Source organism: Tachypleus tridentatus, chromosome 3 (genome assembly GCF_004210375.1).
Source record: "Tachypleus tridentatus isolate NWPU-2018 chromosome 3, ASM421037v1, whole genome shotgun sequence".
Classification (NCBI taxonomy): Eukaryota; Metazoa; Arthropoda; class Merostomata; order Xiphosura; family Limulidae; genus Tachypleus; species Tachypleus tridentatus.
This window is the reverse complement of record NC_134827.1, coordinates 89225754-89253273: the sequence shown is the minus strand read 5'-3', so window position 1 is coordinate 89253273 and position 27520 is coordinate 89225754. Positions and strand designations below refer to the sequence as shown.

The 27520-nt window shown below is 31.6% G+C and overlaps 1 protein-coding gene across 2 annotated transcripts in view; it reads left to right on the top strand.

The window, feature by feature from the left end:
• Window positions 1-27520, top strand: part of LOC143247435 (dnaJ homolog subfamily C member 17) — an 87710-nt gene that overhangs the window by 23856 nt on the left and 36334 nt on the right. For both annotated transcript variants that reach the window (XM_076495522.1, XM_076495520.1), the window contains 4 exons: window positions 3797-3855; window positions 6804-6891; window positions 18079-18155; window positions 22687-22780. In XM_076495522.1, coding sequence (XP_076351637.1) covers window positions 3797-3855; window positions 6804-6891; window positions 18079-18155; window positions 22687-22780 — 318 coding nt within the window. The remainder of the gene's footprint in view (window positions 1-3796; window positions 3856-6803; window positions 6892-18078; window positions 18156-22686; window positions 22781-27520) is intronic.

Below are 27520 nucleotides of genomic sequence, written 5' to 3'. Positions count from 1 at the left end.
TGACATGGCTATCATGAACAGAACAGTTACCCTTTTGCAATGGATCAAGGGTTAACTGTTTTGTTCATGATAGCATTTCTGTTGTTTCTCACCTAAATTTATTGTGGTTAGAGAGACAATTAAATTCTACTTAGGTTTTGCCTTTGTATTTTTATTTAGGTTTGATGTAATTGTTGCTCACCAAGGTTACTTTGTCATGCAAAAGCAAAAAAAGATTTTGTTAGAGGCTAAGATATTTCTGCTGATAATAGCATTTTATTGTTCCTGGGCACCCATTGATGTGTGTTGATGTAAATTGCCAATATTAAAGAACATAAAAGGAAAATAAAACATTAAAAATAAATCATAAGTAAAAAGATTATGATTTGAAGTTTGAGTATGACCTAAAGAAGAAATTTTTCTTATTCATCAAAGAGTTAAAAGGTTTGCACATATTTTTGTTTCTTAATTTTAAACATTCTATTGCACTGTAAATTGGTGATAGCCAGATTTAGTGATAATGGTAGAGGAAATGGAAAATATAAACATTTACTTTTAAAATAAACTTTTGATATTTATTGAGTAGGTTATAGTAACTTTGTGTATGAAATGTAAACACTTAGATAATAAATAATATATTTATATTTAACATGAAAATCGCATTGCAAGTGAACTATTCAGAGTATGAGTGCAAATAACTGAACTAAATAGTTGTTTTTTAGAAATATGACAAAAAACAAAATTAAATGTTTTATTTTTGAAACTACATACTTTTAGGATAGTTCTTGTTAACTTGGAAATAATTTCATCCACTTTTTTTATTTTTGGAACAAAATATGATAAAGTTACATTACTTACTAGCAATCCCTTTCTTTTGCTGGTAAGTCATAGGGTTAAATAAAAACATCATTAATGTTATTAGTAGAGTAAACATGTTTTCATTAATTATCAATTTATTTGATTTACATTAGTTCAAGGGGGGATTACAGCATATTGGAGAAAAAAACAAAATGGTAAATCAAGTTATTGTCTCTAATTGAAATCAGTGCTTTTCCAAGAAGGAAATGTCCAGATTGTATTTAAAAAAAAACCTGTTCCACAAAGTTTTGCAAACGTTTTTTTTTACTTTAAATGCACAAATGATGATTGGCAGAAAATGACTATTATAGTAAATGAAGAGTAATTTGAATAGAACTTAAAAACAAACCAAAACTAAGTTAAAATAAGAAGATCAGTATTGTATTAGAATAATGTACTTGGTTTCTTGCTGCAGTATTTTTTGTGTACTTTTAGCCATTGCACAGCAGCTTATACAATTACTTTGAATATATATATATTTTTTAAGTACATACGTTTAGTCATAGCTCTGTCATCTCTTGACTTCTTTGAGATCTAATTACAGTTTTGGACTCAGTACGTCATATGTCAAACTTGTTTGAATGATGTATTTAACAACTCCTGTGGTTTTGTTGATTAGTTTAGTTTAACTTTGTCTAAAAAAATTCATTTTTGAGGGTAAGCTGGTAAGTAATAAAATTGAATTAGATATATGTGTGCCTATGCTTGGTATTGCTAGTGCACAAAAACATAGCATATTTGTCAGTGTTACATATTGTTAAATATATTTGTAGTGTTAGAATGCCCGTGGCTCACTCATAATTATTGTGGCAAACTATGTAATGCACTACCACTAGCTATGCCAAAATAGCTACAATATCTGTATTTGCTGCCATTTCTAATCTGATAAACTCAATTTGTTCTCTTGGCAACATAAAATAATGATTTTTCATCTAAAATTCTTCTACTCCATGATTACTATTTGTGTTATTACTACAGAATAAATCACATGTTCAGACCAACACAGACTCAATACAAGATTCCACAGTAAAATGTATTTTACTGGCTTAGATGACTCTAAATACCAATGGCTAGATTATCATAGTATTGTACTGACCATAGAAGTTGATCCACTTGCAACAGATGGCACTACAGAAATTTAAAAGCAGGCAAAATTAATGAAACAAGAACTTATTTTCCACTTAAATTCATAACCACATGATTTATATTCTGTGCAGAGAAAGTCATTATTTGTGTGAATTATGTATAAATACTTGTGCACTGGATATACATAGTGTGTATCGTGCTGTATGCTTAGCAAAAATTCTTGGTATCTCAAAAGTAAGTCTTATGATATCCTTTCAGTGAGAGTTTTTCTATTCTGAAGGATCATCCTCAATTATATGAACTGATGGTATTGTAGGGATTACATCAACTAACACTATTTATCCTAACTGTTCAGATTTTGAGTAGATATTAATCAGTATTTCTCTCTTATTAAAACTTTGATGGTTCAGAAGATATGATTCATAATATTCCATTTGGCTTCATTAATATTTCAGTGAACAAATCATCCTTACTTTGTAATAATCATGTGGCCATTACATAATAAATTGTATACATTTCATCGAGAACCGTACCAAAGCCACTCTGTTTTCATGCTGGAATGCTCATTCTTAAGATGTTTTATCATAGCATCACTTCTATATATTACTGTGGACACTGTGGGATGTCTGCTTTAGAGGGCAGATTATACATCCCATCCATAGGAAACTATATTTCCTGATCATACATGAGTATATTTGGCAAACAACTATTCATATTTGTTTTTTTTGCACAAAACGCCATCATGACACATAGCAGTGCTATGTGTTCATTCTAGTCAGCATTAACCAATTTTACAAATATCTTCTTGATAGTTTGCACGACTAATTTTGCCAGATCATTAGATTGAAGGCAATAAGGCAAAATGAATGTGTTCATTACTTCCAACACTGTACATCTTGGAGAATATCTGGCTATTAATATTAATTCTTTGAACCATGTGAACTGATTAAGTGTACTAAGTTGTGCTATCCAGTTCTTTGTCAAAGCAGCAGTAACAGTCTTAGCTTAATGTATCAGTCAACGGATAGAGTTTAGCCCAATTTGTGAAGTTGTCAATAATAAACAGCACATACCAGTTACTTCATTTATTCTATGAAAAAGAACCAATGGGACTGAGAGCTGTTCTGTATAGACCATACCATATTTACATAAGTGATCAACATCTTGACTTGATTGTGACAAAATATCTAGCTTATTATTGCATAAACACACATATATGAAGGTATCTAGTTGTACTAAATTCATTAAAATGTTGATTTCTGAAGCTACAATATTTGTTGAAAATTAGAGAAACAGAATAATAAAAGTTTTTTTTTTTTTACTTTTATAAATTACAAATATATAAATATTCAATATATAACTGTACTGTTGTATGTAAGTAACTGTGTGTTCAAAGTAATACAAACGTGGAGTGAATCTTCATTTATTTTCAGGTTACTAGAATTTTAATAATAATATAATTTTCATTTGAAAAGGATATATAATGTGAAATGTTTTGTTAATATCAGTAATGTGTTGTGGTTTCTGTATATGTGTAATTAATTATAATAGTGACAGATGTTCTGCTGTGCATATGTATTCTGTATCTAAAAGTTTCTGACCAGATAGAAGGTCTAAATAATTGTATGCAGGATAAAGAAATATAATAAATATATTTGAATGCAGTAAGTCTGCATTTAAAGAATAAATTAATATACTTGAAATTTATAGATGCTCTGGTACGGGATTTTGTCCTGTTTTTGTTTCTTTGTTGTTTTGTAACAATGTGAAATATGTACTCTTATTTTTGTTGTCTAATGAATAATTATAATTTGATGGTATTGGTATATTTTTTTACATAAATAAATTGCTACTATTTATTTTTTCTAAACAGCCAAGCTCTTCCAACAGTTATCTAAAGCATTAGAAATTCTGACAGATGGCCCAGCAAGAGTAAGTTTCTTTGTACAACTTTGACTAAAACTTTTAACCTGTGTGTGTCAGAGGTATTCTGAATTACAAGTAATTTATTTAGTTATATTTTGTTTTCCATAATGTGGTTTTTGAAATCACAAGTTAATATCAGGGTTCAACAAGAATTTTTTATATCACTAGAACAATCTGATTAGTTCTTCAAGAAATTACTTGCCTTGACCTTATTTTCAGTAGCCCTGATCTTAAAATGAATTAATCAACACATACTTTGTTTTTAGATGGTAAATATAAAAAAAAGTGATTTTTGTTGTGGAAATATTCATTGTTTTCTATGGAAATGCTATTCAGCTATATTATGTGCATTTTTAAACAAATAGGGTGAAATAGGTTGTCTTATGTAAATGAAAAGAGGCATTTCAATATATATCTTTATTGACAGTAAATTTTAAAAGAGGTAAAAATCTTATTCAAAAGTCTTTTCATACCTCTTGATTTCAATATTTCTGCCAACACTGGGGTGAAAACAAGCATTATGTATAAAATGCTATCTTAAAAATTATGAAAAGAAACTGTTGATTTTTATCATATATTACATTGTATTTTAAGCTTAGCATCTTTTAGGAAGTCACAACATGTGTATGTATATCTTTATAGATCAAAAGAAAAATAATATTTTGTCCTTCATCAAATTAAAAATAATCACATGTATTACAACATGGTACATTGGTAGGAAGCTCAAACATTGAAGTAAAACTTTGCTGCTAAACAAAGAAAATGAATAAAAAATAGTAAAAAAAATAAGTGAAAAGGAAACAAAAGTAATAAATGATACTTATAGTATCATTCCAGGTGAAGGAAATTATGAAAATCTGCAAAAGTGTTACATACTACAGTAAAACCTGTCTGAGGCAGAATTGCACGTGACTGAGTAAAATTTCTGGCTTAGACATAGTGAACATGCACTTTCTTAATTCAATATAATTTTTGAGCAGAAAATTATACTTGTTTGACTCAAGGGAAGTAAGACATTTGTGAATAAAGTTATTATACTGTTTATGCTATATTTATTAGAATAGGAACAAAAATAGATGTTCAAAATATACACAAGTAAACATAATCTTAATCAAATTTATTTGAAGAAAGTGTCCAATTTCAACAGTTTCATGTTTTTAATGGGCTTTCTGATGTGGTTAAAAGGGAACGTCAATTCTATGACCTTATCATGAAGTTCATTTTTCCCATTCACATTTGCAAACAATTTGATAGCGTTAATACTTTTACCAATGAATAGTGGGATTGATTGTCATATTATAAAGCTCTGACAACTGAAAAGGCGAGCATGTTTTGTGCAACGAGGATTCAAACCCACGACCCTCAGATTATGAGTTGAATGCCTTAACCCACTTGGCCATGCTGGGCCCAAGGTGGACGGAAACTGTCTTTAACCTATCTCACCTATCAACATGTAGGATTAGGACCTGAGTAAGGTGGAAAAAATGTTTTTGATTAAATATTAATTTCTTATTTAATTAATAATTTGTTTAAATATTAATAAATCCTTATTTAATTAATAAGTTCTCGGACATTTTGTTATAGTAAGTATTGGTTAAATATATTCTGTTCTACTTTCTGCCGTCATTATTTTTGCAGTTAAATTAGATTCATGATTTGTAGAAATATATTTGTCTTTTAACACTCCTACGAAAAGACGTTTCTAGTCCTGATTTCTCCAAGCCCGTTCCCCTGGCTGTGGTTTCGCTAGATAGTAGATAGGGACAGTGGGAATCTCGTTAATCCATTCATTAATGGATTTAAATGGCAATTTCATTTAAATACAAAATTATTAGCCTAATATTAATAACCTTTCAAGTTGCTCTGGGGCCTATTAGGCCCCACTTTTCGTAGGAGTGTTAAGTGCAAAATTCTAGTCTTTAAATAATTTTCATAAAAAAAATTAATTCCTATCTTCTCTGATTTTAAGATTTAAGGAAAATTTACTTAATACCCTCATTTTAAAAAAAGCTACTAAATACTCTCATTTTTTAAAAGTTGTTTGTCATGACAATTCTAATGAAATTCAAACTCTGATTGAGAAGATTGATGCAGATGATTCTGTGAAAGCAGAAAGTTTTGTGAACGTTGACAAGAATGTTTTAACATAAATCAATGAAAATGATTTAAATTTTTTAATGGAATTGCAAGATGGTAACAGTGTGAGAGATTCAGAAAATGAACAAAATGGAAAAGATATTGAGGAAATAGAAATTCCTATTACGTCACAAGTGTTAAGTTATATTAACATTATCAGTTTTTGTGCAAAAATGAAAGAGGAATATGACCTTCATGATAAGGCTGTAGAATTGATGTTCTCTTTTAACTGCATGAGAAAGCTCATTAAAAAAATTAAACAGTTAAAATTGGATACTTTCTTCAAATAAATTTGATTAAGATTTTATGTACTTGTGTATATTTTGAATGTCTATTTTTGTTATTATTCTATTAAATATCGCATAAAACAGTATAATATATATATGCATATTTGAATTAATTATTTAGTACAGCAAGTTTCTCACCAAGTGTTACGTGTAAGATAAGTGTGATTAATTTGCTTCAATTATAATAATGCAACAAGTTTTATGTGGCACATGATGGGGTATATACAAAGTTGGAATTGACATCAATGTATTTTGGATCCATATCAGGCTTTGTTATTAGCTTTAAAAACCAAATTTTATCAGTTAGCTCTGAAGATGTATTACACACATTTTTCTAATTATTTTTAATGCTGTGTAATCTCAAGAAGATTACAGTGAATAAATTCATTGTATAATCTCAATCTGTGATGATTGGACTATATCATTGTTTTTCTTTTAAACTGATAATGTGTGTGTGTATGATTATTTGTTACAGGAAAGAACATTTTAGAGCTGTAAAATATTTGTCTAAAGTTTTGCAATTTCTTTCAGGCAGCATATGATAAAGTGTTAAAAGCAAAGAAAGCCCAAGAGCTGAGAAATGCAGAATTAGACAGTAAAAGAAGAAAATTAAAAAAAGGTTTGCCTGTTTTTTTTTCTCCTCAGTGAAAGTGCATTTATGAAATGCATAATATTTTTATGTACTCTGTTTTGTTGGTCATTGATTTTATTAATTTTATAAAGATGAAAACAAGAGTAAATATGCTAACTTACATATTCATCATTTTTTTTACATTTATCAAATGTTTTCATTTTGTGTGTAATATTAAACAATTGTTTTAAACAGTATCTTGTTGTGCTTAATCAAATTTTTTAACTGTGTATACATTGGGTTGCCCAATGGACCAATGTTATATTGGAGAACTAATGTTTAGAATAATCATGAATTTACTATGTTTATCTTCATCTTGACTTGGTTTTAGTAACTGTGAAAAGTCTGTTTTACACAAGAATCAGAACTTGTAATAAAGCACTTGAACTAATGAATTGTACGGAGTCAATCTGTTTTGGATTCTTACCACTCTGTGTGGAATGTAATTTTTGTTCTAAAGAATAAAAATACTTTTTACATCCTACATTTCTTATTTCATTAGTGTAGCTTCTGAAACTTTCTGTACGAATATCAAGATTTTCAGTAAAATTGTTATTGCTGCTTTGTCTGTCTTCACAGTAACTGTACTGAAATCATTATTCATGAACATTGTACAATGGAATTAGAAGTTTTAAATAAGATCAACAGTATATTTCTTTCTGTTTCTTTTGATGCATAATTTTTTCATGTCATTAATACCTTTAGAACTTCAACTGTAAACCTTTTAATATTTATTTTCTGTAAATTTATGGTTTTCTTTGGTACCTATTTGATTAATAGTGCTCCTGTCAAATCCAATAAACATTGTGAGAAGTAAACAACTGTGTTTCAAACATCATGAGTGCAATTTTTGGTCTGTATGATCTTTGTGAGTGCAGTTCAGAGCTAAATTATGTCTCATTTTTTTTCTTAAATTGGTTCTTCAAATAAAAATCATTGAAGCTTTTAACTATATGTATTAGAATAAAAATATATACATGGAGGTAGAATAGAATATCCTAAAACAACTGTAATATAAATTTCTAACCGAGCCATAAGTAAGTTAGAAAAATTCACTTCTGATACAGTTCATTACGTCGGTTCATGTGTATAGTTATTCTCATTCAGTGCTGCTCCATATAGAAAAATTATTTCTGCATACTTAAGGCCTTTAACATAGTTCAATTGCATCTTATTTGTAAATCATCACATGATGACACAATCAATACACTCTTCTGATGTATCTGGGCAGCAATAAAATGCAGAAGTTATTTTGTTGTGCTGTTTTCACATGTTCATTCAGTTTTGCTTTTGTGAAGTAATGGTATACTGTATTTATCTCTTTCCTACAATTAATTTTTTGTGGTAGTTTATTCATTTTTTCTCTCAATTTTAAGAACTTCATATTTTATAATAAATTCCAATGTTTGTGTTTTAAAACTTCTGATAATATTACCACTACATCAAGTGATATTACTGGCTTCAGGTCTGGGGGTCTTGAATATGATTTTTTGGTTATCATTTTTTGAGAAATTGATAATTATATAAGGCATTTTTTAACCCCAGACAATGTTTGGGTTCTCCCTGCATGATCCAAGCCTGTTCATAATTAAAAGTATTTTAACACATTTTTTTTTCTCCTCCCAACTTTTCCATGTCATGCCATGCATCTTCTGTGAGATTTGTTAGGCCTAATTTTTTAGATATGCTTTCTTAGATGCTTTTACCATTTTCACATCATACTATCCCTTCTTTTTTTTCTTTTACATGACATTTGTCATGAGGGTTCCTTGTTCTCCTGCCTTTAGGATTCATGCTGAGCATTTCAATTCACAGTTGGTGATGGATGTTAGCATGCCTCATCCTCCATAGACATCTGATTTTTATGCTTTGGCTTATCAGCAAGCTGATTTACTCTTTCCCAATTTCAAGCAGTCAGTCACTTTAGCCCGTATAAGGGGACTGTCCCTTATAACCCTATCAATTTCCCACCTTCATCATGCCCTTACAGTTCTCTTGCAGTACTTAACCAAGATTTGCCTCTTTTCTGAGACGCTCCACCAATAACTTGAAGGATTTCAGGGGATACACTTTACTGCCTTGATACTATTACCATCTTTGGTCTTATCTCTTTATATGTGAATCTTTGCTGTTAGGTTCATATTCAGAAGGATACTTTCTTTCCACAAGTTTACCTATCTTCCCCTTATCTTTGTGACTTTAAATGGTTCCTTTTGGAGATTTTACAGATTCTTTGTAATCACTAGTGAGTCTACATTCAGCCATTTAGTTTTCATTACTTGTTTTTATCATTCTATTACAATGACCACCACCATAACTGTTTTTCATCCTGCAACCTTCAATCCATTGTCAGTTTCTGCCACTAGAGGTTTAAACCTCTTGAAGTGAATTTTTGTATACGGTGAGTGGGACCTCACAAAAATGGTTCTGTACTTTCAGTTTACTTCCTCTGTGATCTAATCAGCTACCCATGTTTGCTGTGTCTGGTGATCTGTGAAGGGGAGGAGAGGATCCTTGTGGTTGAGGGTTGAATCCCAACACACCACTTTGGCCTTGAATTCCTGTAGATGGATGGTTTTGGGATGTCCCTGCCAGGGTCATTTGGACATTCTCAGTAAACTATGTCCACAGCACTTGCTGAGAATGTTCAAATGATTGATATTTGGGTTTTGTGCTCATGAAACCCTTAAGTGACTGTATTTTCCTTGTTTAATATTGTAGTGCATCCCTTTATAGAGGTCATGGTGGGTGGGTCAATGGGCATTGAAATTTCAATTATGTATTATGGACACCACAATCCATGAAAAAATAATAATAAAACTTAAAAGAACAACAGGTGATTGGAAAGCGACCTCGCATTGATGACTCTGTTGCTCAATCAACATCACAATTGGATTCTACACTGCAGTTTCTCATTCTTCATTCATTATCTGAGAAATCCTTAGGGCAGATGTTTCCCTTTTTCATTCAAAAGGGATTAGAGGGGCTTGATAGCTCTCCCAATTCAATCAGGAAGTTGCACTCTGGTAACATTGTGGTGAAAAAATCTGCACCACTGCAGACCAAACTCCTCCTGAAATTGAAGGCCATTAGAGATATACCCATTGAGGTTACTCCCCATACTACTTTGAATTCCTCAAGAGGAGTTATTGTTGAGAGGGATTTGAAAAACATTCCTGAGTCAGAGATCTTTGCTGGTTTCTCTTGTCAAAGAGTTTTTGCAGTGCATCATATATCTGCTCGTAAGGATGGAATTATGCTGCCTACAAATGTTTTTGTTTTGACGTTTATGTTTTCATGTCCATTTGCCATTATCAAGGTAGGCTACTTGAACTGTAAAGTATGGCTATATACTCCAAACCCTCTTCGATGCTACTTATATCAGTGGTTGGGTCATTGAAAGGCATTTTGTCATGGGTTTTTGACATGTGCTCATTATGATGGCAAAGACCACAACACATAAGAATGCACCTTGGGATCTCACTGTATTAACTGTAGTGGTTCACATACCTCTTGCTTTCATTCTCACTCTAAGTGAGTGGAGGAGAAAGAGGTTCAATGTTTAAAAACTGTGAACAATATTTCCTATCCCGTTGCTCAGAAGTTACTGTCCTCCACTCTCTCACGGACATGTGCTTCTGTAGTATGTTTCACTGCTATAGTTGGAGTGCAGACAGATCTTTCTGTGCCTTTGACAGATTATTTTGACCTCCATGGTTAAAAGAGTTGATGAGTAAGTGTCTGTTCCTATCTCTGTTCTCACCATTCCTTCAAGTGGCTTTCTGGATCCATTTCACTCAGCTCTGATATCTGGCATCTGCTTGGGTTCATCTTCTTCAGTCTCAAAATGCACAATGATTATTTGTTCATGCTCTCAGTCTCTGGAATCTTATGTCCACAGAAAGAAACCTGCCTACTTGACCCAGGGCAGGATCCATGGAGGTCGACAGACCTCCATCTACTAAAGAAAAATGGCCTGGTGGAAAACAGAAGGGCTTTTTGCCCAATTTTCCTTTACCTAATCAAAAACAGTCATACAGTGGAACTGTCGATTTCCATTCTAATGTGGATGACATTAAGGCTTTGATTGATTCTTGTCATCCTGTCTGTTTTTCCTTTTTGAAACTTGCCAGTAGTCATCTTTTAGCAGTTTTATTTGTACCAGAATGAAAAGTTGAGTGATGGATGAATGCATGGAGGGGTGGTACTGCCAGGCAGTGAGCACAAGCTCACCCTGTCTTTGCCATTGATGCACCTTTGGAGGCTGTAGCCATCTGCATTTCCTTTGCATCATAACATCACTGTTTGTTTTCTTTACTTGTCTCCTGGAAAGACTTCTGATCACTCAGACCTTGAACAGCTGCAGTCTTCCTTTTTAATTCTTGGGAACTGTGGTGGATATAATCTCTTCAAAGGTGGTGCTGATATTGATTGTAGGAGTCATTCTGTAGAGCTTATGCTTTCAGATCACAACTTTTCTCTCTTCAATTCTGGCTCCTAGTCTTATTTTCATGCACCTAATCAGTCTTTTACTGCTATCATTTTGAGGGAGACTGGTCTTCGTCAATGCCACCTGACCTGCATGCCTTGGTGGAAGTTTTACTAGGCCAACTGGCTCTCTTTCACTTCCACTTGAACTTGATTCTGCTATCATCCATATCCTATTGATAGATGACTGGCTACATACAATCTTTTGTGTATTGGCCACTTTACATCTTGGAGCACATTTGTTTTAACTTACCCCAAATTCCTGTCTATAGCTGTTTTTTTACAGACTTTGTTCACTAAGACTGAGGTTTTTTTAGAGTGTTGTTCATATTTGAATTCCCATGATTTTTTTTTTTCTTTTGTTGTGCTCCTCCCACTTTCTGCCTGTGCATGTGACACCTATTTCCACACTGGAAACAAAGTATATCTGGCACAGAAGTTATGCAATCCCACACGTATGTTACTCTCCTAATAGAAATCACATTCCTGAGTGTTCTTTGGACTCTTTTGAAGAATACTTATTTCTATAGTTTTCACCAGTTTTGCCTATTCTGTATTGGATTCTAGCTATACATGTGATAGAAGGTAATGTACCATATGAGAAGTTATTTCATGTATTTCTAATGAGTAATTATTTCCTCTCACAATTCCCATTCTTCCTTTCCACTGAAAACTGGTGCTTTTCTTTTTTGTCTTTGAGTGATACTTCAATAGTATTAAATAGAAGGAGTTGCATACACTAGGAGGATGTATTGCATTATTAGTAGAGGATTGCCACATGATGATTTACATGTGAGGTGCAGTTCAATTACATTGAAAGTTGGGTACATGATAGCTCAGTGCTTGTGGGATGCAAAAGAAATTTTCAAAGAGAAGGCAGCACCATAGCAGAATGTGTGTGTGAAGTAAGTGTAATATGTAGTCATCCTATCATGAAAAATGCATAATTTATTTTTTATTTTGGTTATGAGGTTGCTCATCTAAAAAACCCCACATAGTTGGGGTATAGAAAATAAAATAAAATAAAAAGTCTTGCTAGAGACAAAAGTTTTAAATGTATGTAGGAGGTTTTAGAGATTATTCAAATAATATTAGAGATTTTTGGATCAAGAATAGTTTTTTTAATCATAATATGAAATTCCTTTGCACTCAGACTAGTAATGAAACAAACTCAATATATTCACAAACAAATAATTAGAAAGACATTTCATTAAAAAAAACTGATTTTCTATATACAAAAGGATTATAATCTACTAAAAGTCTACTAAATTTTTTAAACATAGGCATGTTGTATCAAAAGTTGTAGTGCAAATACTTTACATGTGCAAATGTGTAAACAAACTTGTGTATATTATAAAGAGTCTGTTGTGAAAGGGTTAGTTTTATTCACCATGGGTGCTGTCCCATTGGCCAATCTCATAACCATTTTGTGCTCATTCCAGTTTTCATGCTATAGCATTTGATACAATAACATTATCTTCACAAAATGTTGCTTATTATCAGTAAATGTTAGTGTTTTCATACACAGGATATTGGATCTTTTTAAGTTTTAAGATTTTATATTTTTTTCTTGTGCATTTTTCTCTTCAAATATTAATGATTCAACATGTTAAGTAATGTTGATTTTAAGATTGAAAAGTATTTTTATGCACCAGAAAATTTACACGTTTCAGATACAAAATCTTTATAACCTCTGGATAATTAACAAACGTTTATTTTTGTTTCTGGAAAAAAAAATTATCTGTTATTTTCACCATTGTTCAGATTTAATCTGTTTGACTAACCTTGTAACCAGTATGAAGAATTAGGAAATTGATATAAGTTATGTTTTTTTCTCATTCTGTAATGACTATGTGTTTATAACTTAAACATGAATGTTTAGTCTAAATAACTAAATTTCATAACATTATACATCTACAGATATTTATTGTTTTTATTTTATTGAACTTTCAGTTGTGCCTAACTAACATTACACACGTACTAGTTTTACCACACCTAAGAATTAAAACTGACCTTTACAATGTCATCTGCTTTGGTTGTGTTCTAGAGGACCATTATTTTGCAAAATACATTCATATTTCAATTCTAAATCATTGTATATGTATATTCATTATTACTCTTTATAAACAAGTTCTTAAACTTATTTTTCTTAAAACTTAGTAAATAAAGAAGTATAGAAAACAATTATCTCTTTTAGTTTTGAGTTTTATATTTGTTTGCTGCTTGCTGTAAGTTGCTAAGCTTTATCAAATAATTTGTTTAGGTTTTTATATATGCATTTTAAAATAAGAAAAATAATAAATTATAATATCTTTACCACAGACTTTGATTATAATTTATTAAGCTTAGTAAATAAGCTGTATGTGGGTTTAAAAAAATATGATTTGAGCTCACTAATGTCTTAACTTACTGTTTTGAATGTAGCGTAAAAATAACGACTTTTCCATGCAAATACTTTGCAGAGACTGAGAAAACCACTAAGAGGACAAAGAATAAAGCTTAAATACACTATTACAGAACAACACTAAACTTATGTGGATACAAATGTTGACACATTCTTTTGTTCTCCTAAATCCAGTTCAGTGTGTGCATGTGTGTGTACACTATATATGTATAGAAATGTATAGAAGAATGTATAGTGTTGTACCATATCCTTTTCTTATAAGTATTATAACTTCACAGTTATTTAGATTTTGAAAATTTATAGTAAACTACGATATTTTATTGTTAACGTTGAAATACTGATGCAAAACTTAATATTTAATGGATTTAATAAAGAAACTAAAGTTAAAACATTCTGTGATAAAATAAAAGTAAAAATTAAGGACATTTTTGTGAAAGTTTCTGCTGATTATTTTTAGTTGTTAATAAAGTCATTTAAACAACTTGGTGCTACTTTTATGTGGATGAACACCTTATTGAAATAAAAGCTTGTTTAGAGCGTCAAAATTGGTAGTTACAGTGGATTTAATGGGTAGTGGGTGGGAGTTTTACTAGTTAGTTTAATTAACTGGTTGGAACTCTTCATAGTAGTATAAATTTGTCTACTGGGCTACTAATTAGAACCATACGATTTCTTAACTTCAATAATTTCATTGCGATGTCTATTGATGATGATGGGTAGAGATAGTGTTATAGTAGAGAAAATAGAAAATAAAATATAAACATTTACTATAAAAAAAATTGATATTCATTTAGGAGATTCTAGCGATTATGCAAATGAAATGTGAAAAGTATAAGATAATAACTAATATGTTTATGCTTTATATAAAAATCACCTTGCAGATTAATATTTAGAGTCTGAGTGCAAATGACGAAATTAAATAATGAATTTTTTATTAGAAATAGTAGAAAAAAATAAAAATAAAATACTTTTGTGAAACTTTTATGAACTTTCTTGTTAAATTAAAAAAAATTATCATTTAGTTGTATTTTTGGAATGAAATGTAGTGATAGTGATGTTAGCTGCCAAGAATTTTGTCAGCTGGGCCTAATAGGGTTAAAGTCACTGACATCAAATTAAAAAAAAGGTTTTTACAATGCCAAAATTATAATCAAGTTGACATTTTAATTGCTCATTAGCAAGTGTTGTAACAAGGTGTAGCTTTATTTTATATTTATTTCTATTATTGTTTCTCTTAAAATTATTTTTAGTGATTTTCTTTGCTCATTCTAGCAGTTACTGAGGTGAATGAGACCTCATGTAAATAAGGCCAAACAGAGTGGTCTTGTTAGCAGAATAGAATTTGATACAGTGGAGTGTAAAAATTATTTGTTTATCTCTCTTTTACTACAACAGAATAATTAACACAAAGTATGAAAAGTATGATATACACCATTGAAAAGAATAGAAAAGAGATCGTTCATCACATGCTTAGAGCACTGGCTTTATAAATTCTCAAAGCTGAGATATCATAAAATGTATGAGAAACAAAGACCAGGTAAACCTGATAGAACTACAGTCAAGTTGCAAGGTCACACTATTATGCTTTCCCTGTGTGGTAGATCCAAATGGTGCTTTATCCTCAAAAAGTTTAGAAATTTCATGGATGCTAATGATGTTGTTTGTGGTTTTTTAAACAAATTCCAAAATAAAATTAATATTTTAATAATATTTACATATAAAATTAAGTCAATTTCAACCATTGAGTTTTTTTTCTTTATTAAATAAAGATTACATGTTTAAACTTAGTTTTCTTAAAGAAAAAATATTATGTAAAGTCTCATTCCTGTTGTTTTCTTGTATTTTTGTACTGCTTTATAAGTATTTGACAGGAGTGAGACAAACTTACAAAATCATTTAGTGGTTTTTTAAATTTAAAATGAGGGACTTAGTGGTTAGCCTGATGATAGAGGAGATCAATGTGGTATGCAGGTATACCATGCTACCTATTCTCTTAGTTAATGTGTAGACTTTTCAACATTTCTGTGCATGTATCTATAATATTAAAAAGCCTCTGTGTGTGACTGACATAAATCTGAAAGGAAAGAACCAAAAGGCCTGAAATTGTGCACAAATAGTAAGGGGATTCTGATAGTGTGCATTTGGATATTATATTTTTGGATTTGGCTCTAATATTTTGGCCAATTTTTTTTGCCCCATAGTTTCCCTGTAGTCCTTAAGCTCCATAATTCTGCTTCTTGATGGTCTGTAGAGTATTATATTTTTCTCTAATTCCCACTTAATGAATGAACAATATGTGGAGGTGGTTTTAGAAATACTGTTGAAAAATGCTCAAAAAATCTGCCACAATTGGCCAAAAATTGGAAAATGAACATAATTCCTACTTTGAATGAACAATGTGTAGAGATTTTCTGCCAGGTAGTGTTTAAAGAGAATAAAATGGTCAAAATATCTTCCAAAATTGGCTAAAGTTGAGAAGAAAAAGATGTATTTTACCAAAAATGAACAAAATTCAACAGGTGTATGGGGCCACACATTTATTAGTCAATTAAAGGCATCAGGACCCTTGGAACAAACTGTAGCCTACTAGAAAAATTTTATATGTAAGTTCTAAAAATGACATTAAACAAAATAGTTAAAGAATTTTTGCACAGGAAAAAATAAAGGAGTAGTAAATATTTAATTTTCCTTGCATTCACATGATTTTGGCTTATAAGTCTTGTATTGCACATGAACACTCAGAAAAACAGATCATATTTTACAAAATTTGAATATATAATTTTGCATTAATTTAGGAAATGGTATCAGCAATGGCACCAACCATAGGGCTAGCTGGGCTATAAAACTAGAAAATAAGATGTAATTATTTTCTATCTGTATTACTGGAAAAGGGAAAAATAAGAAAAAAATAGAATGTAAAAGTTAATATTATTGCTCTCAAAACCTTGAATTAAAATAAGTTTGGAAAAAGCTGCAAACAAAACAATGGAAAAAATATTGATTCTGCAATAAGAATTCAGAGATAAATAAAAAGTTAATTCAAAAGTAAAAATATATGCTTTAAAAATAAGACTAATGAGTTTAGGAAATGGCATCAAGTACAACTGTTAAAGAATATTGGCATATGATAAAATTCAAATGAAAACATAGGAACAAAAATACATGTCTGAAAATGAAAAAAGGTTGAATTGAACAAAGTTTGGTAAACAGTAACAAATATTGGGAAGGAGGGTATAAATTGGAGAATGAAAATAATTGAAATAAAAATGCTGGAAGAATGAAAATAAATCTGAGAAGTTGAATTAAAACTGTTTTCTTTTGAAAAAGGGTTAAGGTGAATTAAGTTTGGAAAATATTAGCAGACAATTGAATTAAATAATTGGCATGTTTGGATAGCTATAGAAGTAATTAAGATGATAGAAATGCTTGACTGATATATCAAGGCATCTGTGAATCATCAGGGGACCTTAGAATCCTGCAGTGGAGCATGGGTGTTTTATATCAGTTCTTAATGTAGAAAATGACTCAAGAGAACCACTAAGTTCTTCTCATCTCAATTTTTCACACAACTATCTCCATCAGCTAGGGTATCATGTGTACTCTCTTTGGGAAAAATTATTCTAAAATGCAGCATGTTGTACAGACAGAGACCATAAAATATTAGACTGGAAAATCAAGTAATACATCAAAGTTTCAACATCCCTTTTTTTTTTAGTTAGAATGTTCTCCACTTGCATGACAGGGTTGGTTTATTCATCTTGATAGGAATGGAATCAATTTTTTATGTAATGTGGTATTTTCTCTGCATAAAATGTGATGATTTTAGAGAGAAAGTTATTAGATTTTACTTTTTTATAAAACTGATGATACTTGAGTTCTCTAGTAAAGGGTACCAAAATGATGTATTGTTTTAAATTTTGAATGTTATTTTGTGGAGATAATGTTCTACTGTGTAATACATTGTGTCTGGTCTCAATGTTTGCTTTCAACTCAGGTTTATTTTATCAAACATTTTTTACTGTGCTTCCAGTTATTTTGCAGCTCCATCCCAGTCACTTGTAGGTAACTGTGAATTTGAGAGCACTACGCTCAGCATTTTTAGACTACAAATATACTCCTGTGACTGTGAAGAGAGTTTTGTGCAACACACACCATTGTTAGTTTTATTGCATTGTACTGAAGTGTTATTAGGTTCTGAATTATATATGTATCTCATTTATATACATCACTATGTATATAATTGCACTGAAGAATACTAGATACAATTCACAAAATTTTTACAGATCTTGAAACTAGAGAAAAAGCTGCTAAAGAAGAAGAACTTAGAAATGTAGATCCAACAAAAACACTTCAGGAAGAGGTAAATACAAAAATGTTTCTAATACTGATTTTAATTTCACACAGAAGCATAGTGAAATAATTACACAAAAGTTAAATGATTTTTAGCACATTGCATTTAGGCTATCTTGTTTTGCAATTACAGTTTGAAAACTGGCAGAGCTGCCTCTGAAGTGCAGTATGTCCTGCCTTGTCAAAATGCTTTCATGTTTTCATAAACATGACCAAATTTTGAATGTCCTTGCATTTTGAGCTTATATCCAGCTATCCATAGTTCTCCATCCTTCCACCTGTCATGTGACTTACTGTATTTTGTAAGGGAGGTGTATATAATTTCTTCTTTCCTGCCATAATATGTATTTTCTTGTTGATATTCATCCTAATAAGTTTGTTAAAATTAATTTGAAAGTCAGTGTTAATTCTGAGGCAAATATTTCTATATTTGTTTTGCTTCATGTGCTGAGTCCCATAAAATGTATAGTTCAGTATGGTGATTTTCATTCACCAACATCAACAAATGTTTTCCAAAAATCATTGAAATAATTACACACACACACCTAGATCAACAACACAATCAACAACAAACAAATAATAATAAATCTCAAGATATAACAAACTACAAAACTTTACATTACTGCATACCATATGTCCCCAACATTCAGAATAAACTTAACACAACATTCCAGTAAACACTAAATATGTAAAAACTACAATGACAAACACAAATCCAACATAATTTATAAAATACAATGCAACAACTGCCATGGCTTCTATATTGGATAAACAAGCAGTAAAATGGAAACCAGATTCAAATAACACAAAAAACACCATGTGTTTTTGAACACTGAAAATCATATAGCATGGCCTAGCATGGCCAAATGTGTTAAGGTGTTCAACTCTAATGCAGGGGTCGCGGGTTCGAATCCCAGTCACACCAAACATGCTTGCCCTTTCAGCCGTGGGGGCATTATAATGTGACGGTCAATCCCACTATTCATTGGTAAAAGAGTAGCCCAAGAGTTGGTGGTGGGTGGTGATGATTAGCTGCCTTCCCTCTAGTCTTACACCGCTAAATTAGGGACAGCTAGCATAGATAGCCCTCGAGTAGCTTTGTGCGAAATTCCAAAAACAAACAATAAAGGAATGTCTTTATACCTATATTAATTAATAACCTAACATCTAACTGCAATGCCCCTTACAATTCTGTACTTGTTTACACACTCGTTCTTAAGATGTGCCTGACATTGGTCAGCTGCAAAATCTTTGTTAATCTGAAGATGATTTAAGTAGATCAAAACATAATTCTCTGCTTTATTAGTAAAAGTGTTAATGTTCATACTAGCTTTCCTGAGATGCATTTTTACTTCAAATGGGTTTCTTGTCATTATGAAAGACTTTTTGGAAGTCATTTCAAATCATTTATTCATTTGTGGAATCCTAGGATATTTGAAATGTTTGGGTTTGACAGATCTTTCAATTTTCTCTTTACTTTTAGTTTTGTTGTCCTATTTCTTTTTTTTATCCTGTTTCCTTACAAGTTCTGGATCAGAAAAAAAATGTGTCTTATGAAAGGAGCAGTAGGAATTGTTTATCATGCTTTTCCAGGATTTTACTCCCATGTCTCTGTAATTTGAAAGAAAATGAGAGATTGGAGAACTTAGATTGACTTAATTGAGTCTTTACATGGATACAATCATTTCAAATTAGAAGATAGCTTGAAATGCCATGCTAATTTTTCTCAAGGCTATTGGAATGAGAAGTGGATATATACAGTGTTTTTTTTATAATCCTAGGCATCTGTTTTCATCATTGTTTTTGCTTTGCTCTGCTATAACTTTGTGTATAGGGAGCTTTAACCTTGGGAACATGTCTAGTCTACTTCTAAGAAAACCTTCCATATAGGTACAGGACTCAGTATTAGAATCTGATTATAACTAACTGCTAAAGTTGCATTAAAGGATAGCAAGGAATCTTTTAGTCATCTTAGCTGTCTCATCCACCAAATTAAACTATTGAAAAATAAATTAGTCAACTCTTATTATTGAAATATATTTTAAGCTTACCCATAAATTAACTGCATCTTCATATCTGAAGGGAACCCATTTTATTTTAAGAGGCCAACCAATCTGTTGGTAAAATTAAGCTCAGTTGAAGGTGGCTTCTTCCCTGCCAAAATTTGTGTCTCCTAGCCTCTTACCATTTTCAGTATTAAATTTGAGAAAATAAGATGCATTAGCAAACAATCAGTTCCCCAAACAATCTCATTTAAATCAGATTCCATTCATTTCTTATTTTTTAAAGAGAAAACAAACATATTTTATAAAAACTTTTCCATACAAAATACCATTGCAGTAGCCATCCTCTGATCTCTTTCTGACATTTTGAGCTTCTTTCTGAGATAAGAAGCCTGAGACTGAACATGATACTCCAAATGTGGCCTAATTAGGTACTTATACAATGATATTATAACCTTTTGTAATTCAATATTTTTGTATATTTAAATGCTGTTTGTCCTGCTACTTGCAACAGCACATTGCTTACATGCATAAGAGATTCATCAATCAGGATACCAATATCATTTTCTTCCCTAATCAAATCTATATGCACACACCCATGCACGTGCATGTGTGTGTGTGTATGATTAACTTAAGTGGCATTGAAATGTAATTGTTATGGAGTTTGTTGATAACAGGCTAGACTTGCATTGTTTTTCAGATTTGTGTTTGAATAAACCCTAGCATAACCTCTTCCATGTCATGCTTTTATTGGAGATGATCTCAAAAAGTCAGATTTTTTATTTCACTTTTTTGGTATCCTATGCTTAAGAGATTAACTGGGCAAGTATTTTTTAAGCAAATAGTTTGGTTATTTTTAACATGGAGAGCATCTGAGTTATCTTGGCTAGATCATGAAATGGTTAAGTGAAAACTATTTTAAGTTGTATAATACTTTTAATGGTAAATTAAAGATGTCTGACATGAGAATGATTCCTACATATGTCAGTTTGCTAGCTGGTTGTTTGATCACATCCTTAAGGTTAGATAATCTCATTCATGAATAAATGAAATAACATTTTTCTCTATTTAAATTTTTGACAGGTTAGATGAAATCAGTATTTTTCAAAGGACAGCTGTTTGTGTTTGAGATTTGTACACATGCACATTTTACATGCTTATATGAATTAAGAAAAATTCACTTGACAGTTTTATCGCTACTTCAGAATTTTCAAAATTATTTTTCACTTTTCCAGTAGATGCATTGCATAAAACATCTATTTTTGAGAGTAAACTTTATTATCTGTTATAACAGTATTGAACTGAAAAGAAAGAAGTTATTACCATCATCTATATAAAAGTAGTAACCTCTTTAAAGAATGTCAGAATATTATTAGTAAGGTATGATTTTCCCTTATTGAAGCCATTATGTTTATCCAACAAAGTTTTAAACTTTGTTAATGACTTTGTTTGGTACATCTGACCATGTTTTTTAATCTCATTTCAGTCAGGCTTGGTCTTCACCACTATTCATACAGACAATAGATTTGTGTTCCTCCTTTTCATCCGGCAAGTTTTTTTTTGTTTTTTTTTTTACTTTTGGAAATTCTATCATTCATTCATTTGGATTGTATTTACATGTGCACCTTTCAGTGGTAGTGGCTGAAGTGATGGTTTCCTATTTATTTGTTCTATGAAACATTTAGAAGAAGTATATTTACTACTGTCTTTACTGGAACTTCCAAAGGTTTTCTGAAACAAGAATGAATCTCTTCCAGGTTTACAAAATATAGCATTATATACATGAAAATATAATGCTGTATTTGCATGGGTATGTGTACCAGTCCACCTCTTTTGGTCATTCCCATCAAAAACTAATGATGTAATTTCAAATTACCACCTAACCTGCCAGTTGAATATACAACTGTCTGCTTTCACATGATATGATTTAGTTTAGAGAAATCTTGCCTACAAGAAAGTGCATGTGACATTGTATGTGAATGACCTATAACAAAATGTAACTGGGGCAAAATGAACTTTGACATTCCTTTGATCATAGTACTGTGTTAAACCTACATATGCTTTTATATATAAAAATTGAAAAAACTTTTTCATGTTAGCTTAGAGTTAAATAACAGGGTTAGAAAACTGCTTGCATGCCTGAATAATATAGTTCATATTGACAAAATTACCAAGATTTTAAACCTTGGGTTCTGATTATTCCTTGAAGTTAAAATGTTAATGAAGTTAATGATAAAGACAGAAATGTTGAATTTTCCTTTTAATTATCATTATTACTTGGTTCAGTTATGCAAAATCACAGACGACTTGTTAATTATTTTTGTGAGTAAATATACTCAATTGTGTTAGGTTTTTTTCCATTTAACATTCTAACTGAAGTATTGCCTATCTTGTTGAAGGCATTTGCACATTTATTAGTTTTTATATGGACTTTTTAATTAAATTTTAGCGTAACTGAAGAATGTATTATTGTTATTCATTTATAACTAGAATATTTTTTATTAATAGTGTCATAAGAATTGTTAAATATTCCTCCAGATTGAAAGACTACGAAAAGAAGGTTCTAAGTTATTAGAAGAAGAACAAGAGTTACTGAGGGAGCATATACAAAAGAAAGAAGCTGTGTTTTCTGGTGAGTATAATTTTTTATATGGTAAATATTGTGAAAGTCAGAATTCAGAAATGCTTCTCACCTTTTTAATAAACTAAGAGTTTGTGCTACTACCAAAAAATAGTTTTGCACATGCATCAAGCATATGTATAATAATGTGTACTTCATCGGTCAATGTGCAATCATTATTTAACTATAGACCTCCACCAATGTATAGTATTCCTATTGAGCACATCGAGTATACTGAAGACTCATTCTTTTCTCAACAGTATTAGTGATTCAGACATATGTTTTCCATTACAAGTTATGTAACTGTTTCATGCATCATTTTATATTATACTTGACCTTTAATATGTTATGTTTTTTTTTATTTAATTTCAAGAAGAGAGGCTGAAAGGTTTTGAACTTTTTTGTTAGAGCTTCTACTGTGAATTACTATCTTTTTTACATTTTGTGTCTTAATCAAATTATAAGATTTTCAGACATATTTCTGAGTGTTTAATATGTTTTGTTTGACAAGACCATTCCCTGTCGTTATTAATTCTGTGTTTAGATTTTGATAATTAATTACAGTTTTCATAGATAAAATGATCAAGACTTAATTTCCTAGGATGTACCACACTTGTTTAAAAATAAATTTCCTGGATTCACTTTCATGAGTCTTATTGCATGTAACATCTAATATTTGTTTCTGAAACTTTTAGATATCCAGATTCTCCTTGTCAAACTTTCTTTCAATGGTGACAGATATTGCTCAGGTTGTTAGCAGTATAACCACCATTGTACTTCATGTGGTTAATTAATCTCAAACATAAACTCATGACCTCCTGCTTCTGTAGTTTCTGATGAGTCTCTTGTTTTTAGATGTATTTGATCAGCTCTTTCTACAACTTACTTCTGGTTCTTTTGTCCCTGACTAGGATCAGGTAACATCCACCTTTTTTTTTTGATAACCCAGATATGAAACATTCATTCTTTATGTTGTTTCCTGGCTTAGCTTTTAGCATACAAGTAAACTCATAGGATGCTTTTTCTCCATCTTGCTTCTTCATCTATTTGTTGCACATTTGCAGATTCTTTCAGTCTGTGCTTTATGTTAACACTCGTATGCCCTACCCTTCCAAAACTCAGTTTTATTTCTCTGTGGCTTATGGCTGGATTTTCTTTCTTGTGCACTATCCCTTGATTCTCTTCTCACAGCTTGTAGATTTTTCTTATCATACTTTAACTTTTTTATATACAATGTGCTCTTTTTCATTTTTTGCCTACTTCCTTTACCCTTTCCTTCTGAGACTCTGCATCACAATCCCAACAGCTTTAATGGGGTAAGATTGCACTAATCTGTTTTTCACAGTGCCACATATTCTTCTTGAACTATTGCCCAGCTTACTTTTTTGATTCTGGGATTTGCTTTATTGGGATACCTTCTTTCGTGAAGTCATATTTTTGTTTTATCTCCATTTGACACCTTCCTTCATTTATATGAACCTTTTGATAAGTTCCTTGTTCTGAAGCCACTTCTGAAAAAAAACAGCCATCTTGGAACTCTGTTATTAGTTGTGTTTGAATCACTCTTCAGTGTTGTGTGTTTGGATTATTGGCTTGTAAACTTTGTATACCTGTGAACTCACTTTGCAGGAGACCTGAGGTGCCTTTTTTGTCTTTCAGAACTTAAACCTTCTGTTTTGTACTAACTTTGAAGACATTAACACAAAACTTTGTTGGGTCTGTATTCACACAACTATAATAACATTTGTTAACTTCTAGCCCTGTTCTGGAAGGCATCTTCTGTTATGTTATCCATGTTCTTTATTGGAATCTGCTCATTTTGGTTGGCTGTTAAGACTCCTGAATCAATATTGATTTCAATTCAGTATACAAATCAGGTTGAAGTCTTTATCGTATTCTTTGCTGGGTAAGCTCTACACATTCTTCTTCACATTCCTGATATTTGTAGCTTCTAGTTTCCAAAGTGCTCTTGTCTCCTTTTCTTCTTGGACAATAAATGCATTCTTTTTTGTGATCTTTTGCTTCTTTTGTGTTACTTATAGTGAATTTACTAGCTCAGTGGAACATGCATATGATCCAGTGTTTTTTTCCAATTTCTATATCTCTATTTCTTTCTCTCTTGCTATCATGGTTTGTCTATAGTTTCCACATGATTCTGAGCATCTGTTTTCCTCCATTTTGTCTTAACTTCTACATATTCACAGGTATCTCATTCAGTTAGAGTGCATTCTTAGATGCTTTCACCCTTTTCATTTCTACAGAGAAATTTCTCGACATCATTGTTCTTGAGGTTCAGTTTGTCCATTTGAGCTTCCTCCATTATTTGTTTCTGGACATCTTGTCTTAATCTGTTTCAGTAAGTGTGCTGATGTTTCTTAAATCAACTGATGGGGAGTTACTTGCTCTCGGGACTTCTTGTTCTTAAGCTCTATTTTTAGTCTAATAACAACACCTTGTTGTTGGCCTTCAGTGTTGTAGGAACTATAAATGGTGATGGTTCAGTTCTCAGTGCCCCAACTGAATCCTTCAATGAAAGTGATTTTGACATCTTATGATAATTATATAGATTTGTTTCCATTTTTCTTGGAGTCCTTTTATTGATGCAGTTTATTGGTTCAAGTCTTTATAGCCCTGATAGTATTTCCCCCAAGTGTGGATTGAATTATCCTCTTCTGTATGTCAGTTGTCTTAACTGCTTTTCAGAATGCTTTAATTCACAGTTCCCCTTACTAGGTTTCTTTTTATGTCATCCTAGGGTATCCATATTTTTCTGTTATGTTCCATACTTTTATTTTTATGGGTAAATTTTTTTAAGAAGGCAGGTTTTTTCTTCCAGTGTAGCCAGTTCACTTGTTTATTCTTATCAGCCATACACTCTTACATTATATCAATGTTGGTCTCTCACTCCCTCTATATTTTCTGACTTTTCGTTATCCCAATTCCTTTTTTAGTCAAGCTTTTGAAGATAGTCTTTTAATTTCTTCAGTCAGTGCTTGTATTTGACCCTTCAATTTCCCAGACCATATTTCCTTTTCTATAATTGTTATGACTCTATTCCAAACCTTTTAAATTAGTCTTCTTACTCTTTCAGTTACTTTTCTGGACTGAAACTCTGTTTAGTTTTTAAGTCTCTTCCATGTCCTCCATTCAAAACTTTGGACAGAGTTTCCTATGCTATTTTTCTCTTATGGATTAGTTCTCCTTCTTGCTTGCAGGTGAAGTTGCTGTCATGTTGATATTGTAGGTACCTCCTACATTCTTTCCCATACATGCATGTTGATTTTCTTTTCTGCACTGTTCCTTCCTTCCTAAGACTTGTACTGTGTTTAAGTGAGTGATTAGTTGTCCTTTTCTAGCACTCTTCTTTTCTTCTCTGTATGATTATTCTAACCTTGATTGTCTTTTTTGTACTATTACAGAAGTTTGTTTTTATTGTATGTTTTCTTTCTTTTTGAGGCAGTAAACTGTATTTTCTTCCTACTAGTCCTTTTTTTCTTGTAACTTATCTCCTTCCATTTTGCCCATATGGGTTAAATAACTCACTCTTTGAGCTTGTTTATTCTTCCATGAAATATTATTCTTTTTGTTTTGTTTTTCGTGTTATCTCTCATCACGTTCATTGTCTTATGATTTCTTTAACCTCTAACCAGTGATGTTTCCTGGATGAGGTTTTACAGTTCAGGATGAGGACAGCTCCAACATATTTGTGTTTTGTTACTGAACCATATTTTGGTTTCATCTGCTTCTGACTTCAATCTTCCTCCAGTTGCCATTATACAATTGTTATAGAAACTCTAAGGAGGTGAGTTATTGATATTTTCATTTTTTCTATTGTTCTCTCACTATCAGTTTATCTATATGTCTGTGTGCTGGAGACAATGGAGCCTGTGTTGTGGTTTGTGGTGACACTTAGGAAATACTTCTTCCCCCCAAAATCCACATCAAGCAAGAGATGACAGAAAGTGTTAATCCTGTCTGCATCTACTCAGTGCCCACTATTGATTTGATATTTTTCACAAGACTGTTTCTGCAGTGAGTATGTGTGTAAATAAATATTTTTACTTCCAGGTTGTACTTTAGAAGAAAACATAAAAGAATGACAGATAAGGAGTGATTCTACTCCCACACGTGGCTAGCAACACCTATTTGTGGTAACCCATTGCTGCACAGTCTGTGCAATGTTGGACTTTATACAGACGATAGAAATTTTCTCTTTTGTCAAGTAGATTCCTTCCATTTTTTATTTTTAGTGGAGTAAAGTGAAATCCATGTCTCCCCACTCTTAAGCTGTTAAGGTGCTCAACATTCAAAGTTCCTCTTCAGGTTGATGTAATCTCACTGGAATGAGACTGCGTGGATGCACTTCTTGATTTGAAAGAAAGGTGGGGCATTTGTGTGGAAATATAGAACAGGCTTACTTACTATTAGAACTAGTCTGGTCCAAGTTATGCCAGCTTGATGGGTTTTATATTTTCCTTAGGATTCAGGTCTGGGATGGTTCACTCTTGCACCTACATATTCTGGTATGTCATGTTTGTTTTTCATATCATATGGCTGACTTATTGCCATAACCACAATACATGTCCATGCTTTGCAGATCTTTATAGATACAGGTTGGTTAAGTAGTCCTTATATTTTACCCATTTATAGAATACTGCTTCCACAGGCAGGAGATTTGGGAGGAAATACATTTTCTCTACCTACTCTATTGGATGAAAAGTATTGCATGAGATAGATGTGGTCTCCCACTGA